Here is a 19,706-nt window from a genome sequence, read left to right as displayed (position 1 = left end):
AATGTACTCACCATTTGTCTCCCGGAAGCCCGGGTTGTTGTACGTCGTCGCGTTCCCGTTGGCGTTGCCCATCATCGTGGGATCGCCGTCCGGTCGCTTCGTCAGTATGTTGTCGTATACCGAGAGGACCATCAGGGCCAACGACAGACCCACCGTTACGACTTGCAGGTAAAACGAGATCCCCCGTGTGATGTAGTACCCCGTCCGATCGTCGTCGGTCTGCAGGGCAAACAGGCCAGCTGCCGCCAGCGAAAGGAATGTAGCCAGCACAACCAGCACTAGCTTCAGTGTGATGAGAACGCTGTACTTCATACAGATGCGATCCCGCGAGGAGATCATTGCAATCTGCATGATGCTGAGCACGCAGTATATGCCGAACATTGCACAGCCCGCCACCGCCATCAGGCCACTGGTGAAGACGACCCCTGGAATGGGAAGATTTCAAATATGTTCATTATCAATTTGATTAATCGTTGATTGGATGTTGTTTTTTTAAACTGTTCATTGACATCGAGTGTAGAAACGAGAGTACTAATCTAATGAAAATCGACGTGTTTGCCTTTTGTATACTATGGTGTACTGAAAGGCTATATAATCATATAGATTGATTTGTTCGAAACATTCGGCAATTTACGCGGTTTTTAGGCTTTTTGAAATAGGTTCTTGGATTTCGGAGCTATAAGTTATGACTAACAAACGACTGACCCATTGAGGAATATCGATAAGAACAACTGGTCAAGATACTGAAACGAATGATTTAATGGTAGATTATAATGTTCATAATGGTGCATATTCTCAAATTAGCATTTTTTTTCTCATAAATTTCTTTAATGCATGAAAAACACATAAAAACTATAAAGTCAGCTAACTTTAAGATTTGTTTTTATATACGAGCAAGGCTTGATTATATTTAGGAGTAATAGTCTTAGGTTTTGCCCATGAGTTGCGATTGGCAACTATTTAAGCAAATCGTCGGACTGTTGGGATGCCAGTTGTCTCAGGTGGTCATCGTAGAAAGGATTCGTCAGAATAACATGGCGAAAATACATTTATTAGTGCTGTTTGTGTTCACCTGCTCCACATGCAGTGACGCAATATGGAACCCGTATAAAAATCTCATACGAGGATCAGCCTCTCCCCGTCGTTCAGGTGAAAGTGGAGAACCTTTGTTCCTGACACCGCTGTTACAGGATGGCAAGATTGCAGAAGCTCGGAATAGAGCCCGCGTCGATCTACCAATGATGAGTGCGGTGGAGAGCTACTCAGGATTTATGACCGTCGACTCCAAATTCAACTCCAATTTGTTTTTCTGGTATGTGCCAGCACAGAATAATCGTGAGAACGCCCCCTTGTTAGTATGGTTACAGGGAGGTCCGGGTGCGTCGTCACTGTTCGGAATGTTCGAGGAAAATGGGCCATTCTTTGTTCAAACAAACAATACGCTCAAACAACGGGAATACTCCTGGCACCAGAACCATCACATGATCTACGTCGACAATCCAGTCGGAACTGGATTCAGTTTCACCGACAGTGAGGAAGGTTACGCCACCAATGAAGAGCAAGTTGGCGAAAATCTGATGAAATTCATTCACCAGTTCTTCGTTATGTTTCCCAATTTGTTGACTCATCCATTCTACATCGCTGGTGAATCCTATGGTGGGAAATATGTTCCTGCCTTCGCTTATGCTATGCATACTTCGCAAGACCAACCTAAAATCAACCTGCAGGGATTGGCTATTGGTGACGGCTACACTGATCCTCTGAACCAGCTGAACTACGGAGAGTACCTCTATGAACTGGGCCTGGTCGATATGAATGGAAGACAGAAGTTCGATCAGGACACGGCTGCCGCCATCGAGTGTGCCAAACGCAAAGACATGCAATGTGCGAATCGCCTCATCGGAGGTCTGTTCGACGGCGTTGACGGGCAGGATTCGTTCTTTAAACGGGTTACAGGATTCTCGTCCTACTATAACTACGTACAGGGAGATGAATGCAACAGTCAAAACAGCGCCCTTGTAGAGTTTCTCAGTAACCCGGAGGTTCGAAAGGCTATTCACGTTGGTGAGCGACCGTTCAACGATTCAGATGGAGATAACAAAGTGGCGGAAAAATTATCCGACGACACATTGGAAACCGTGGCTCCCTGGGTTGGAAAATTGCTGTCCCATTATCGTGTGCTGTTCTACAACGGTCAGCTGGATGTCATCTGTGCCTACCCGATGACGGTGAACTTCCTAATGAAGATGCCGTTCGATGGTGATAACGAGTACAAGCGGGCCGTTCGTGAAATCTATCGGGTTGACGGTGAGGTTGCTGGATACAAGAAGAAGGCCGGACGCCTTCAAGAGGTGATGATCCGGAATGCCGGACACATGGTTCCACGGGATCAACCCAAGTGGGCGTTCGACATGATCAGCTCCTTCACTCACAAAGGTTCTTTGTGAAAGATGTCTTAAATTGTTTCAATAAACAGATCTTCTAATCAAAAGTGTTTTATGCTTATCATTTCGCATTATTATAGCGTATGTTTCCGACGTACATACTTTTCAGCAAAATTAGATATCGGTTCAAACGTTATGACCTCCGATAGGACCTACCGGGACCTCTCGGGGACTCAAAACGTCGGAGCAAGTCGTGATATTCATACAAATTGCGTGGTTGGTGCTCACCAGCTCGATGTTCATGGTGATATAAGGATGATATTTTGGAATCCGTAAAATTTAGAAAATTGGGTTGTTTAGGGGTATATATGTTTTTACATATTCTTAATCTGCATAAAAAACTAAGCCTAACCCCAATTTTTCAGAATTTTTGGAGCCCCGGAACTATTTTTAATTTCCATTTTAAATTTATATGGGACTAAAAATTTGTTCTTATGCTGCATGGGCCAAATGTCATTCTATGAATGTTAGTGTCATTCTATCGATTAAAATGGCTTATTGTTTGCTGTATAAAAATGTAAATAAAAGGTTTACAAACAAAATAAAAATATGTCGGAGATCAGAAAAGCATGCTCTTTATATTAAACTGCAAAAAACTCGATATTTTTCTGAGCTAAACAACCCAATTGTAACCTTCTACACAGTTGTTCATGAAGTCAAAATGAAACTGTCGCAAATCATATTATTTCGGAACTCGTACGCTTGAAGGCGCTAGTGTATTGTAGGAATACTCGTTGAGTTAAATATTGTGGAATCCGTAAGATTTAAAAAATTGTAGTTTTCTACAAATTTGCTCCAAAGGTCAAAACGAAAGTGTCACAAATCATATTATTTCGGAACTTTTCCGCTTGGTGGTGCTCGTGTATATGGAAATATTCGTTGGGTTGGATATTTTGGAATCCATGATATTTAGAGCTGCCTTTTTTCATTTTTTGTGTGTCTTTATTAAAGAGATTTTCGGCCCTTGACCGGTTCATCTCTTTCTACACATTTGTTACACTGGAAAACCATTACACTGGAAAACCATTTGCTTGACGAATGTTCATTATATGGTGTTACTCGCTAGTGTAACATATACCATGTCCCATAGAATTAACATTATTATAAAATATATGTAATTTTCTTAATGATAGGAGTTAGAATTAAAATTGTTAAAATCCCTTTTGAAATTGCCCTCTCAACACAGCGTCACTGTGTTCTATCCCCACGATACGCCTACGCGTACGCCTATAGGCGTATACGCTTACGCACCAGGAGGTAGAAAAATTGTCCGGGTAGAAGAGATGCAAAAAAAGAGAAGAGCAGAGGGGGAGATAATAAAAAGGACACGGACGCTCTGGTGGGGCTTCTGGCTGTAACCGTTGTTTGATAAAGGTGCGCGAGTGTGATCGTGATATCCGGTTGAGCATTTTATAACGTGTCTGAACATAAATCACGGGGATAGTGAAAAATAGTTCCCCAGTAAGCTATACACGATCACTATAGTTAGCCAGTAATCCGCCTTATTGGCGCTTGAACCAACCGGGAAATTAATTGCATATTATTCGGCAACCCGGCCGTACGAAAACCATTTTTTTGTTAAATATCTTGGCTGTTCACAGCACATGTTTCGAAATGGACAAATTGATATGAAATTTGCGAAAAAGAATCCACGTGTCTTGGAGGGACTCGAACCCTCAACCTCCTACTCTCTAGATAGGCGTAATAACCCCTACACAACAAGACCACTTAAAAGTCACGTTTGCGGAAAAGCCATCGGAATCCGAGTACCAACCTCCAAACCTCTCAGACTTAGTCTATCCAAAGATTGTGTACGGGTTGAATTGATGATTTCTCTCAAAATTCGATTTTTTGTGAAATTGGATCATGGTGGGGTGAAACGGACACGTTCTGGTGTGGGTAATATGGACCATATGAAGCACATCAGGTATCAGGTATCAAAACGTCGGCTCCTGGGGCACGTTCACCTCAATTTAAGAGATTTGTGCCATCGCCTTCACAGCCTTTCTCATCACGCACCTGACGGAAAAGTAAGTGAACAAAAAGGAAAGGAATATGGATGGGAGAAAAATGGGAAGTTTGTGAAAGGGACCCTTGAAGAGGGCATACAACGTATACAACACGTACAAAAGCTCAACAAGTTATGAACAACAGAATACTTTGAAGATTCAGGTTTCTGTGGTCAAATTCACTTAGTAAGTGTTTACAAAATATTTGGAAACGCAGTTGCGCATAAACTGGGCATATCAGATGATAAGAAGTTTCATAATCGGATTCATAGCCATCACAGACAAATGATTCAACACGTTGAATATTTGCCATGTGATAGTTGCGTCGGCAGTGACCTGTCAAGGCCTTGACTAAGACACTCGAATTCTGTTTAGACAGATTAGCCAAATAGTTTGCTACTACCGGAGATGGCTCTCGGATATACAATATTGTTTGTTCAACTACTCCAATACCGTTTGTGCTGAGTGGAAGCCCAAGAGCTAATCAAACGCTTCACCCAACACTTAGATATTGGAATAGCTGGCTCAGGACCAATAAAGTCTTGTGATGCTCCAGTGCGAGCTCATCAGCCAATTCGTTTCCAGCTATGGAAGAATGGCCAGGTACCCATATAAGGTGTAACCAAATATACTATATTAACAATATAGTTCACTCTGGCTGATTCCAACGGACAACACAGTAGCGACGCGGTGTCACAAAGGGCAAGCAATGTAATAAAGAGACCTTCCGTTGTTTAAAAGTAGAGTGCAATATGCAGTATAACATGACGAAATAATATGCTAGAAATTATCCTTTGACCCCATTTTGATACCTTAGTTTGAAAAAAAAATTTAAAAAAAATAATTCAAATAGTTAAACATTGAAAATTAAGTGTAATTTCTGCAATTATGGCACCCCTTGGCTATCGTTTTCAGGCGTTAGTTACCCTTTGTGACGCAAGATGGTGTGATTATGCTGTCCGTTGCCTAATATATGGAGATTTATGAAGTGAGCTATATTGTTAATATATAATATTTGGTGTAACGTATTAACGAGTTCGATATGCGATTACTTACTTCGACCTTGAGTTGGCCGAAGCGAGAGCTTTGATAGCTGCTTGGCTATCTGAACAGAACTATATTACCACAGACAAACAGACGTAACACTATAGAAAATTTGAATTTGATCGATTGAGCGTTTCACAACTAGAGGCGCTAGCGTCTGAATCCTTCGACTTTGACATTTCACTCTAGCGCCTTCTGGTGACAATGTCATACGAAATATTGTTTCGTGTAACGTGCTCGCTAGATGGTGGTGGAAGAATTGAGCGATGGATTTTTCAGAAAAATGTTCAAGCTGTTACGTCTGTTTGTCTGTGATATTACTTTGCCCATTATGTGTTTCTGCAGTGCGGATTGCACTGCACATATAATGGCATATATTTCCGCAGTGCAGTGTCTACCCAGTGAGTGGGACTGTTCCAATCTCAGCTCACGCGAGTAGACACCTGCACCCGCTCTAACTTCGAAAAGGGAGCCGTCAGTGTAACAAACAATGCTGTTTGACATACTTCTCTCCAAATAGCCAGATGTCCACTCATCCCGCGAGGAGAATGTTGTTGAAAATGTTTTATAAGAAAAACTACTATCGAGTGTAAGATCACTTGGAGCGAGCACAGTTCTGTCCCAATCAACCATGAGCTGTAACAACGTAGTGTGTGTAGAACTGCGGTTTACAGTATTCACTTCCTAGAAACCGAGAACCCATAATCGGTAAGTACAAGAAAGTGCTTCTTGTTTGAGATGTATGTGTAGTGGGCCACGTTGAAGAGAACCTCGAGAGCAGCCGTGGGAGTCGTGCCATTAGGCACATTCTTTGAAGTTGGCCTAATTTAGACTGAATTGTCCTCACTTCACCCTTTTGCTACCCCACAAGACATCCATAAGCCAAAATTGGTCGTACAACTGTTGGGTAAATCCTGCAAAACTGCATACTAAAAGTTTTTTCAAAACATGTTTGATATGCTCAAAACCCCTCTGAAGAAGAACGGGATAAATCCCATCTTCCCCTGGAGATTTGTAAGGAGCAAAACTGTTAAGAGCCCATTGAATCGATTCAGTAATTATGATTCTACGAGCCTGAACCCAAGACCCGTAGCTACATGACATCAGGAACATCCGAAGATGCTACATCGACACATCCAGGGAAGTGTGTATCAAATAGGTGTTCTAATGCTTCCTCCTCAGAAGAAGTGTAGTCGCCATTTGGCTTGCGAATTTCGCCAACTTGGAAATCTTTGGATCTTGCAAGAATTTTATTTAACCCTTTTGTTACCGACAGGGTACCCGGGTACCTTTTTCGTTTTCAAGTGAATTTTTTTTAGGGTTTTAAACATCGCAGGAAATTGAAACTCCGTGACATCTTCAAACTCGGCAAAATTAAGGTTTGGGTGGTACGAAAATGAAAATCCAGTAAGGGGGGGCTTGGGGAGGGGCTTCTGAATATTTTTACCCTGTAACGTACCGACAGGGTACCCGGGTACCCATGTTTTAGTATGACCATAACTTCGTCAGTTTTCAACCGATTTGGACGATTCCGTTTGCTATGGATCAAGAAATTCATCCTCTATCCGATCCATGCACCATGATCCATAGGACCGATCCGGATTACATGGTTACCGGAGTTCCGGATTTGCTAGACCATGTCTCAAAAATGGAGAAGTTGATTTTATAGAATCCAAATGATGATTTCTTGTAACCTGAGTTACCAGTTTCGCAGAAAATTCGGGGATTATGACTTCCCAACGTATTAGGACCACGTGATCATATGGACTCGGAACGGACATCCCGGAATAGGTTCCCGTGGGCCCTATAGTGGCCGCAAATTCATTCCTGGCAATATCGGTATCAAAATTCTTGAAATTGTTTCGGGAACATGTTATTCATATAGTTGAAACCATAGGATGGATATGAACCGGAACGGTCATTCTGGAACAGGTTCCCGGAGGGCCCAAAGTGGCCAAAAACTCATTTTGAATAAACCCTGGCAATATGGGTATCAACATTCTTGGAATTGTTCCGGAAACATAATTTCCATGTAGTTGAGACCATAGGATGGATATGAACCGGAACAGTCATTCTGGAACAGGTTCCCGGAGAGTTCGTAGTGGCCAAAAACTCATTGAGAATAAACCCTAGCAATATGGGTATCAAAATTCTTGGAATTGTTCCGGAAACATGTTTTCCATGCAGTTGAGACCATAGGATGGGTATGAATCGGAACGGTTGTTCTGGAACAGGTTCCCGGAGAGCCCGTAGTGGCCAAAAACTCATTTATCATAAACCCTAGCAATATGGGTATCAAAATTCTTGGAATTGTTCCGGAAAAATATTTTCCATGTAGTTGATGAATATGAATCGGAACGGTTGTTCTGGAACAGGCTCCCGGAGAGCCCGTAGTGGCCAAAAACTCATTTATCATAAACCATAGCAATATGGGTATCAAAATTCTTGGAATTCTTCCGGAAAAATATTTTCCATGTAGTTGAGACCATAGGATGGATATCAACCGGAACGGTCATTTTGGAATAGGTTCCCCGAGGGTCCGTAGGGGCCAAACACTCATTTAGAATAAACCCTGGCAATATGGGTATCAATATTCTTGGAACTGTTCCGGAAACATGTTTCCATGTAGTTGAGACCATAGGATGGATATCTACCGGAACGGTCATTTTGGAACAGGTTCCCGGAGGGCCCGTAGTGCCCAAAAACTCATTTTGAATAAACCCTCCTAATATGGATATCAAAATTCTTGGAATTGTTCCGGAAACATGTTTTCCATGTACTTGAGAACATAGATTGGATATGACCCGGAACGGTCATTCGGGAACAGGTTCCCGGAGGGGAGGGCCTAAAGTGACCATTAATTCATTTGGTAGAAACCCTCCCAATATGGGTATCAATATTCTTGGAATTGTTCCGGAAACATGTTTCCATGTAGTTGAGACCATAGGATGGATATCAACCGGAACTGTCATTCTGGAACAAGTTCCCGGAAGGCCAGTAGGAGCCAAAAACTCATTTAGAATAAACCATGGCAATATGGGTATCAAAATTCTTAGAATTGTTCCTGAAACATGTTATTCATAAAGTTGAAACCATAGGATGGATATCAACCAGAACAGTCAACAGTCAAAGGCCTTTAGTGGCCACAAACTCATTTAGAAGACACCCTGGCATCAAAATTCTTGAAATATTTTCGGAAACATGTTTTTCCAAGAAGATGGGACTGATGTTGGGTCATCAGGCTGAATGGCTGTTAGGCCGAATGGTTATTGGGTCGAATGAAAAGTGAGGAGTGAATAGTGAGAAGTGAGCAGTGAGAAGTGGAAAGTAAAAAGTGAAAAGTGAAATGAGAGAAATGAGAAGAGAGAAGTGAAAAGTTACACAGTGTTGACCCGATTTTGTCACTCCCCGATTTTATCTACCTCCGACTTTTTCACATTTTCTACCCGATTTCATCACGTTCCGCTTTTGTCACGTTTTTGACCCATTTTGCATCCACAAAATTTTTTGAAAATTTCAGTCGTTCTTTTTATTTTTGTAAATTATGCAGCAAACACCACTGATACTTACAGCGCCTGTGGTTCATTATAAATCATTTCTGAGTACCGTCAACTGGGGGGAAGATGATCATTGAGGTGAAGATGATCATTTGATGTGTCAGTCAAAAGTGCCAATTTTTTTATGAAACGGTAGTCAACAATATTCTCCGTTCAAGTAATGTTGCCGCTAGGTAGAAATCCGAGTTTTTCGATTATAATCAAGAAAATGTATTTTGTGGAAGAAAGCAAGAGATAGTCATAAATGACGCTATTTTCGTTTCAAATATTGACTTCTTAGACTTCTTTACGGAGTAAATTCAACATTCATACAAATAACCTAGTGTATTTTGACTACTAGGTCATAATGGTTTTAGTAGAGCTGTCTCGATCAACTTCACCCCAAACCAGATTATTCAAAAAATGTGTGATGATTTAATTTATTTTAATAAATGCGAATGCATTTCAGAAAGCTAAAGTTGTTGATTATTGCAACGTACAGCAGTACATGTTTTGAAAATATTTGTTTCGATTTAAAATGTAAACATACATTGTTATTGCATGTTTTGTCTTAAAAATGATCATCTTCCCCCCAGTTGACGGTACCTGTCAAGAATTTTCAAGTCTTTTTGACAAGATATAACGGAAAAAGAAGATAGCAAGTGTTTCTTTTAAATGAGGGTCCCCTCGGAAACCTGTTTGAGAATGACCGGTCCATTGTCAAACCATCTTATGGCCTAATAACCCAAAAGATCATGCTTCCGAAACAATTTCATGAATTTTTATACCCACATTGTCAGGGCTTCTTCAAAATGAGTTTGTGGCCACTTTAGGCCCCACGGGAACCTGTTCCAGGATGACTGGTCCGTTGTCAAACCATCCAATTACTTATCAGATCATGCTTCCGAAACAATTTCATGAATTTTGATTCCCATATTGCCAGGGTTTCTTCAGAATAAGTTTGTGGCCACTTTAGGCCCCACGGGAACCTGTTTCCGGAATAACCGTTCCGAGATTAATTCATAAGATGGTCCTGTAACGTAGTTAAGTTATATTCTTTAAATTTCCAACGAAGTTTATTAGTCATGACGCAAGAAATCTTCATTTGGTTGAATATCTTCAATTTACACATACTTTGAGACTTGGCCCAGTTAATCCGGAATTCCGGTTACCGGGTAATCGGTTCTCTGTAACATGTATCGAATAGCGGGTAAGTTCCTGCATCTGTAGCAACCAAAATCGTCAAAATCGGTGAAAAACTGACAATGTTATGATCATTTTAAGTCCGTGGGTACCCGGGTACCCTGTCGGTAACGTAAGGGTGTTTTTTTTTGTCGGTAACAAAAGGGTTAACCTACTGGCGTCACTCAAATTGGAAACATTTGCACAAAGGTTTTTCCAGCCGGATCGTTCAGCAGATCAAAGAGCATTCTTGTAGACTTTCCGAGCCGACTTGAAAGACTCCGTCCCTGCTGAATGGCGTCTGTTCCTACGTTGTAGTCAACTCAACTAGTCAACTTTTCTAGAAAGGTCTAGAAGTGCGCGCGTGTGGAGTTTTTTAATAAATAGGCAGAGAGGTGAAAAAGTTAACTCCTCATCTGCCGTTATACGCATAATTGTCCTATGTACATAGGGATCCCAGCAAACATGGGACAAATATGCATATTACGGCAGTCATGTGATGTAATTGTTTTAATTTGGTGTTTTTGTCTCTTTGTTATGTGCAGTTAGCTCGATAGAACAATTGTTGGAGTATTAATAGAATTTATTAATAATGTGTTCAGAGCCGTAACGTGGACTCCCGGCGCCCTTGGCGAAATATTTTTTGGGCACCCCTCTCTTATTAAGTAAAAATGTGCAATAGACTAACGCAAAATGAACTCCCCCAAAAAATTATGACCTTTGAGCGGGTCGCATAATGAACGCAAAATGAACTTTTGTTCGAGAAGACGACCCGCTCAAACGTCAAAATCCATCGGGTAAGTGAATTCGATGAACCGTTGCACAGGTCTATATTTCACAATCCAATAACATTTTGAATTTCACCTTAAAGTTTTATAAATTTTTATTAACGAGATTTTCTTCAATATGTTGGCTCATCCTGTAGAACAGTAAGATTAAAAAGTTTAGTGGATTGACGATGCTTTATATAACATATAGGGTAAAACGTCCTATCGTTGTGGTATGCCCTAATGTTGCGGTAGTGTTAAAGTAGTCCATTCTGGATATAATACCATTGAAAACAATTGTGGGTACGCTAAAACTCTTCGAATTAACGACTAGAACAGCTTTTGTTTGACAAAATTCCGTTCAAAATGATGAAAAATCACCATTTTTCGTTAAAAATTTGAATCCCTTGAGCCTATTATTGCGGTAGTGCTAAGGTCCTATTGTTGTGATATGGCTCTCCATAAGAAATACAGGCAATACCGCAACGATAGGACTGACTTTCAGAAAACATCGCATCGATAGGCAACTGCTTCCTATTATTGCAGTCATTTGTTTTATTGTGATAAAACAAAACAACATAAGTTCAGCACAATTCACGTAATATTTACGAAACTATAGTTAACGAGCATCCTATTCAACTACTACAATGTGGAATTCGACCAACAGGTAATTTTTGAAGAATTTTTGTAATCAATTGAATTTTGAAACGGTGCTTAACCCCTCCATAATAGGTCGTTTTACCCTAAGCAGTATATTAGGCGGTATGTCCCTTTGTGAGCTTTTACACTAATTTGCAAAATATGGTGAGATATGTTAGGAACTAGGTAGAGTCGTGGGCATTTCTGGATCCTCGTATGGAATCTGTTGGATCATCCAGGCTGAAAGATCATTAAAATTGCTGAAAGTTATTTACTTACAGCTCATAGTGTTCTAACGGCTGTTTCTTGCTCTTAGTGGGAGGAACTGACGTACTTGCAAATACATAGCAGAGAAAAGAGATTTGAAAATCGTGACAAATCATATACTAATATCAAATGGTTGGAACAAGAAAATCCAACTCTGAAGTGGATCGATCGATGATTGAAATCGTTATCGGATCTCGGATCAAGAAATGGATGGATATGGATGTTGGGTCAATAACATTCAATTTTGAAGTGGTCGGAATCGACATCGGAAGCAGGAGGGCCAAGTGGTGAAATGAGGCTATGAATGCTTTGATAGCACATGCCTTGGCACATGTTGTATGTATTGCGGATAAATTTTGCTGATCTACGAGAGCTTTGATAAATGATTCTTCCTAATTTACAGGACAAAAACGATTGACCAATTTTTCCCTTGAAAAAGGCCACATCCAATGGCCGAAACGTCGGGCAGAGTAAAACGCTAATCGTTTAATGGTTTTAAAGACTGAGATAGCCATAATTTCTACATAAAAACTATTTCCAGTCGTTTCCAATACGATAGGCATAATAATTTAGATGGGAACATGGTTGTTACCAGTATCTATGTAATCAACGAGCATATGGTACTATTTAAAAACTGAGTCGGTATTTCGGATCAGAATGCATTCATGCTACTGTTTTGCATCAACTTAATTATGAATGAATTATTATCACTATAGTCACACATGAAACGTTGATTTCAATTAGAGGAAGATTGCAATACATACAGTGAACACTGAACAATGAACATCTACAAAATGCTTTCAACAGACATCATCACATAGTTAGTTCAATCATCAGTACTAGTCAGGCAGTTGGTTGAAGCAGTTCACGTTTAATTTGATTGAATCCTCCTTATTGATAATTAGATTAATTTTTCACAGTATTCATGTGCATGTGAACAACATAAAGGAAATTCAATGATGGTGCAGTTTAAATCCAGAGTTTGTCATTCGTTAGTTTTGACCTTCGCTCTATGTTGTTCTGTCAGTGCTTCGTTTATCAATCCATATGCGCAGTTCATAAGGCGTGGAGTCTATTCGTCGGAACCGCGCATCAAAGGGAACAACGGTGAACCGTTATTCATTACTCCCTACTTGGAAGCCGGGAAGATCAAGGAAGCCCAAACCGCAGCTCGAGTTAATCACAGTCGTATAGTCGGTTTTGAAAGTTACACTGGATTTTTCACCGTCGACAAACGATACAATTCGAATCTATTCTTCTGGTACTTTCCTGCGAAGAATGACTCAGCGAATGCCCCCGTGTTGCTTTGGCTTCAAGGTGGACCAGGTGCTTCTTCTCTGTTCGGCCTTTTCGAAGAAAACGGTCCGTTTTTCATTTCCAAAAATCTGAAAGCCGTTCCGCGACAGTACTCCTGGCACATCAATCACAACCTGATTTACATTGATAACCCCGTTGGAACTGGGTTCAGCTTTACAGATAACGAAGACGGATACGCGCGAAACCAAACACAAGTGGGAGATAATTTGTACGAGGCGTTGATTCAGTTTTTCCAGTTGTTCCCCGATCTTCAGAAGAATGCATTTTACGCGAGTGGTGAATCTTATGCGGGAAAATATGTACCTGCCATTGGTTATACCATTCATAAAAATAATCCTTCGGCAAAGATCAAGATTAACTTGCAAGGCTTAGCAATTGGGAACGGTTACAGTGATCCGCTTAATCAACTCGACTACGGAGACTACCTTTATCAGTTGGGATTGATCGATATCAATGCGAAGGAGAGATTCGATCATGATGAAGCTGCTGCGGCGGAATGTGTCAAACAAAACGATTATCAGTGTGCTTTCCAACTGATGGATGAATTGCTAAATGGTGACGAAGAAGGCGCTTCGTACTTTAAAAACATCTCCGGATTTGTTACATACTATAACTACTTGAACACGGTGGAGGACCCTCAAGATGAATTCTATCTCATAGGATTTTTGAAACTAGCGGAAACAAGAACAGCTATTCATGTAGGCGATCTCCCATACCACGATTTAGATAGTGTAAATAAGGTTTTCCAGTACTTGAAGCATGACATTCTGGACACGGTTGCTCCTTGGATCGCGGAGCTGCTGTCACACTATCGAATGATGATCTACAACGGGCAGTTGGACATCATCTGTGCCTATCCTATGATGGTAAATTATTTGAAAAACTTGCCCTTCGATGGAGCGGATCAGTACCAAACTGCCGGTAGATACATCTACTACGTTGACGGGGAAATAGCAGGATACTTCAAGTTGGTGAACAATTTACTGGAAGTGTTGATTCGAGATGCCGGTCACATGGTTCCACGGGATCAACCAAAGTGGGCATTCGTCATGATCAACACATTTACGAAAGGTGTCAGTTTTTTGCCAAGTGATTGAAATAAAGTTGGATTAAAAACTAATGTTTTTTTTTGTGTTTTATGCCTTCTAAAGCTTTCTACTATCCTATTGTAAACTAGCCTTATTTTTCTAATTGATAATTCTATGATCTTCGTCAAATTTGTAAATAAATTTGCCACCAACGAACCATCGTGCTTGTCTGCTTGAAAGATTGTTTTATGAGGTTTATTGACTGTGCCAAAATCTACAGATATGTAGATCATTAAGTACATAACAATACAAGTAATAATAGGACCTCTTTTCCCGAGCAACTCGTGGGATCAAAATGGAAAACGAAGGCAATTCTCCAATTAGTGGTAGTTGTGTAGACAGGGCCGGATTTATGGGGGGGGGGGGGCGTGGCCCCGGGCCCCCACAAACCTTGTGTACCAAAACCAAGCTTTTTTGTACATTTCGGGGCCCCCACATACTGTCGGCCCCGGGGCCCCCATCCGGCTAAATCCGGTCCTGTGTGTAGATGACAACCCCTTCGCAAGAGGTGGGTTATTCAGGTCTCCCCCTAGGAGGCCAGAGGCAATTTTTTTTCCTGTTCGGGTGAGCCACTGCGACCTGTTATTAGATCTATTGTAGCGTTACCCGTATCCTTAGTGTTTAAGTGCATGTCGAATTACTTCATTACTATTGATAAGCAATGCAGTAGTTGTTGTTTTGTTTTCGATACAGTTGTTGTTTTGTTTTCTCAAGAGCACCATGACAAGGTCCCGCTATTTAGACCCTTCACAGAGAGCAATCCCATTGAAGGCGCGCCCCTTATCAATAGGAAATCAATCCTTTCTTGAGAAAACAGAACAGTGATACTGTTTTTGGCCATGCATCGGAGTTCTAGCCACATCCTTGTCTTGCTTCTAGAATATCACCAGTAAAACAATGAAAACCCGGGATTTAGCTCTGTCTACAAGACCATTTCTGTTCAGTAATAAGAAATTCCGTGTGTTCCTCTCACTACCATTGTTCACCAGTTCAAGAAGAGTTAGTACGTATTTAAACCCGTATTTAATAACTCGATTTTTCCAGCAGTTAGTTCAGCCTAGGACCAAAAAGTTGTTTCCGCTGCATACAGTCTAGCCTCAAACAAGAAGAATTCGAGTCTTTCAACTGTCTGCAAGGTAAAATTAATTAGTTTTTATTTCTGAGACTGCTGTTGGTAGCGGGGACTAAATACGATGAATTCTTAATTACCACAACTTATTGCCCTAGCTAGAAAAATGGATTAAGCTAGGGCTCTGTTTGGGAGATCTTACACAGTTTTCTCACAGAGTTTTCTGGGAAAGCTCAATATTTTATTATTCTTCCAGTAAATTCTGAATTCTCCCCCTTAATAAAATAAACCCACAAAAAATTTAGGGGGTGGAAACAGAAGAAGAAAATAAAACTTGCTCCGGTCTTATTTTGTAACTACACAAAATATAAATATGGGTTATATGACCCTTCGAACTATTTTCTGATAGAAATTTTTAAAGCGTTCAAATTAATTAGCGTAAAATTAATTAGTTTATATTTCTGAGACTGCTGTTGGTAGCGAGGACTAAATACGATGAATTCTTAATTACCACAACTTATTGCCCTAGCTAGAAAAATGGATTAAGCTAGGGCTCTGTTTGGTAGATCTTACACCGCAACACACTACGTCAAAGTGATCGCCCGTGTTTAGGGACGGCCAGAGGCAATAGTCGGCAGCTCGATGCACAGCACCAGCCAACATGGGCCACTTAACCTTCTCCCCGGCTACGCCGGTAGAGGTTATGGACGGCCCATGGCTTGTGATGGCGATGAACCGAAAACGCAATGGGCTTTCGGCCTTCGAAGTGGCGACGGAACAACTGGACACCATCATCGACGTTGCGTCATCGAAGCGTAATATCAGTAAGGACCTCAAGGGGAGCATGCTGAAACTTCGAAAGTCGATGTTGGACGCCAAGCTGGAGAGGGCGGTCGGGACGGCCAAGTGCGAACCCGTGAAATCCGTGGAGTTGTGGTCTACACAGACTGAGGCCCAAGGATTAGCGGGCTCGGGCAAGGTCGAATCGACCGAGGGCGTGCCAGCGAAGACGGTGGTGCCAAAGTCTACTCAGACTGAGGCTCAAGTATTCGCGGGCACGTCGGGGGTGACTGCTCCAACGAAGCAGGCACAAAAAACTGGGGAGACAGTCTCCAGGGGATGAGCCCCCTGGGGGCCGCTAAAAAACGCGGAGGGTTACTACCCCGAACAAGGGTAGTGGGGCTGAGAAGCTGAACCCCGGCCAGGTACCTTCCAAAACCGAGGGAGGAAGGACCTGGAAAGGCCCGTCCACCCAGGAAATACGGTGGCAAGAGTTTACGGCAGGCTGAGAGCTCTCCGCCGCCCCAGACCAGGGAAATAGAGAGGGATGATGCCTCCTGGACTCTGGTCAAGAACAAGAGGAAACCGAAGATGTCAAGGGCCGAAAAAAAGGCCCAGGCGAATTAGGGTAGCAAGAAGTCTACGGTAGGCGCCAATCGCTCAAGAGGCAATGCCCGAGTCATCAAGACGGACGAGGCTAAGTACTTGGACGTCTTGAAGGCGATGAGGAGTGACGTCAAGCTCGGTGAACTCGGCGCCGACGTACGTCGAATAAGACGTACTCGGACGGGCGAGATGATCCTCGAACTGAAGCGGGCGTCTCGCAAAAAGGCGCCGCCTACAAGAAGTTGGCGGACGAAGTCCTAGGCTAGACGGTCAAGGTGAGGGCACTCACGACGTAGGTGAATCTAAGGGTTAAAGAACTGAACGCGATCACCGAAGTCGAAGAGTTCGTCACGCACTGCGGCGACAGTGTGAAGTGGAGACGCCCACCGCAGCCGTTCGGCTACGGAAAGCTCTGGCAGGGACGCAGGTAGCATTGGTTCGGATATCTGCAGCGGACGCCTCCAAGGTAGACAGGTAGACAAGTTAGGGAGCGTCAAGGTGGGATGGTCGGTGTGCCCTGTGGGCATATACGAGCAACTCGAAGTTTGCTTCAAGTGCCTGGTAAGTCCACCCTAGGAATGGGAAGCCACCGGCTTACTGGTGGACTCACGCAATTGCGAACCAATTGCGATGTAGCGAGCACGCACAGAAGAAGTGCGTGTTGAACGACGGGTGGCGTTCGTGGCCGCTAGAGCCGCTCTGAAGACTGAGATTAGATCAAGCAAAAAAGCCTGCTTCGAGGGTCTGTGTCAAAGAGCCAACGCGAATCCGGTGACGCCTATAGGGTCGTAATGGCCAAGACACGTGGGGCGATGGCCCCCACAGAGCGGTCTCCAGAGATGCTGGAGAGGATCATCGCGGGGCTCTTCCCACATCATGACCCAAGTCGCTGGCCTTACTTTGTGGAGCTGCCAGGGGCCAGGTTGGCCGACAAGGGAAGAGTAACCGTGGTGGAACTTGCGGGGATTGTACAGTCCCTTAGTGTAGGTAAGGCGCCAGGACCGGATGGTATTCCGAACCTGGCCATCAAAGCGACTATTGCTGAGGCTCCCGAGATGTTCAGATCTGTCATGCAGAGATGCCTGGACGAGGGAGTCTTCCCTGAAGCATGGAAAAGACAGAGCTTGGTCCTATTGCCAAAGGCGGGTAAACCACCGGGGGATCCGTCAGCATATAGACCAATATGCCTGCTTGATACGGCGGGGAAGGTGCTCGAGAGGATCAGGTTGTTGATACACAAGGAGAGTGCGGATGGTCTATCGAGTAACCAGTTTGGCTTCCGAAAGGGTGAGTCGACCGTAGACGCTATCTTGTCGGTTACCAAATCCGCGGAGATAGCTATCCAGCGTAAGAGAAGGGGAGATACCGGAGATAGGTACGTGGGTCAAGAGGCGCCATGGGGAAATTACTTTCCACCTGACCGAGGTCCTTACAGGCCATGGTTGCTTCAGACAGTATCTACACCGGTTCGGACACTCGAGGCTCGAGCCCGAGGACGGAAAGGGGTCCTCGTCAAGGCTGGGGCAGGCGTAGGCAGAGAGGTCAATTTGAGGTGCACGCGGCATCGTCATCCATGATACCAGTCGTGCAGAGGGAAGCAGGCGCGAAGTCGACCCTTCCCACCTTCCGAGGACATAGGGCGTGGTAAGGCCACCTGGAAAGCCGGCAATGCGCTGGCACGATACCATGGTGTTCTTCTAAAAAAGCGAGTAACGATGTTCGATGCTGCAAGGACACGCAGCTAACCTCTAGAGTGCGTTGTGCACTGGCCCCCCTTTGAAGCATTACTTTCTGGTTGTATCGAAGGGACGATGGGCTTGGCGGCAATGGAAACGGTTTAGCGGGTCAGGGATGTAGTCCTGCCTCCCTCGTTTGCTGTTGGAGGTGGTCCCTAATCCCGCACTTCCTGGACAACCCAGGATGTCTGTTGAGCAGATTCCCCCTCCATTGCTTAGGAAGAAAAAAAAACACACACACAGACATCACCTCTATTCGTCGAGCTTAGTCGATTGGTATACAACACTATGGATCTCCAAGCCTTCTATCAAAAGTTCGGTTTTTTAGTGATCTTATAGTCTTTACGTATACTTTGTATACGAGAAAGGCCAAAAAATTCGAGGAAATGCTTGGAGAATTTTCCGATGAAATTTAAAAAGATTTTATGAAGAAATTTCTGAATTTTCGAAGGACCTCTCAAAGCAAGCATTTCTTGAAAAAGTTTTCGAATGAATATCTTTAAAAATATAGAACAAAAGTCTATCTGGTAAAAGGGCGAATGTCGCAAGAGAGAATTCTCTTCATCGACTTCCCCTCTTTTAAATAAAAGTGACAAGCAGAGGATTTCTTTGCAGTTTATCACCTCTTCTTCTTCTTCTTCTTCTTCTTATTTTCTGTTTTGGGTGGTGCTTTTTTGTGCACACACCCACCTAATTGGACCGGCATCGCAGGCCATATGCCCACCTATCTCTACTTTATACACCTGTGGAGTTTACAATCATTGCATGAGCTCTTCTTTATCGACATGTTTTTGATGTTACTTAAATGCGTCTTACAGTGGTAAGTATTTGCTTGATTTTACGTCCGTAGACTTTTTCCATTCGTTTATAGTCATATAGACTTTAATCCCTTTATATTAAAGGGTGTGGAGGGGTGGGAATCGAACCCATGACCATCTGATTTAGAGTCAGACGTGTAGACAACTACTCTACGGACCCCCCTGTTTATCACCTCAGAATGCAAGTTCGCATTGTTTTGTATCGTGCTGAGGTGATAAACTACAAAGAAATCCGCTGCTTGTCACTTCTATTAAAAAGAGGGGAAGTCGACGAAGAGAATCCTCTCTTGCGACATTCGCCCTTATTCCAGATAGAGTTTGAGTTAATTGATTGTTTTCAATAGTTTAACTATTTGTTCGCAACATGAATTATATTTGCAGTCTAATGAAGATGTGCCAAATAT

At 42.7% G+C, this 19,706-nt stretch overlaps 3 protein-coding genes across 6 annotated transcripts in view; 2 read left to right on the top strand and 1 right to left on the bottom strand.

The window, feature by feature from the left end:
* The window catches only part of LOC134208728 (uncharacterized), a 67,516-nt gene that overhangs the window by 10,549 nt on the left and 37,261 nt on the right, over positions 1 to 19,706 (bottom strand). For all 4 annotated transcript variants that reach the window (XM_062684566.1, XM_062684567.1, XM_062684568.1 and 1 more), the window contains one exon: positions 12 to 425. In XM_062684566.1, coding sequence (XP_062540550.1) covers positions 12 to 425 — 414 coding nt within the window. The remainder of the gene's footprint in view (positions 1 to 11; positions 426 to 19,706) is intronic.
* Positions 1,013 to 2,447, top strand: LOC134214448 (vitellogenic carboxypeptidase). Its single transcript, XM_062693817.1, has one exon. It carries the CDS (start codon positions 1,035 to 1,037, stop codon positions 2,445 to 2,447), a length of 1,413 nt encoding a protein of 470 aa, XP_062549801.1. The 5' UTR covers positions 1,013 to 1,034.
* On the top strand, positions 12,727 to 14,325 carry LOC134214447 (vitellogenic carboxypeptidase-like). The gene has a single exon (XM_062693816.1). The coding sequence runs from the start codon at positions 12,845 to 12,847 to the stop codon at positions 14,300 to 14,302; it is 1,458 nt and encodes a 485-aa protein (XP_062549800.1). The 5' UTR covers positions 12,727 to 12,844; the 3' UTR covers positions 14,303 to 14,325.

This window comes from Armigeres subalbatus, chromosome 2, assembly GCF_024139115.2.
Source record: "Armigeres subalbatus isolate Guangzhou_Male chromosome 2, GZ_Asu_2, whole genome shotgun sequence".
Classification (NCBI taxonomy): Eukaryota; Metazoa; Arthropoda; class Insecta; order Diptera; family Culicidae; genus Armigeres; species Armigeres subalbatus.
Note: the sequence above shows the minus strand (reverse complement) of the source record. Positions and strands in the feature narration are given on the sequence as shown.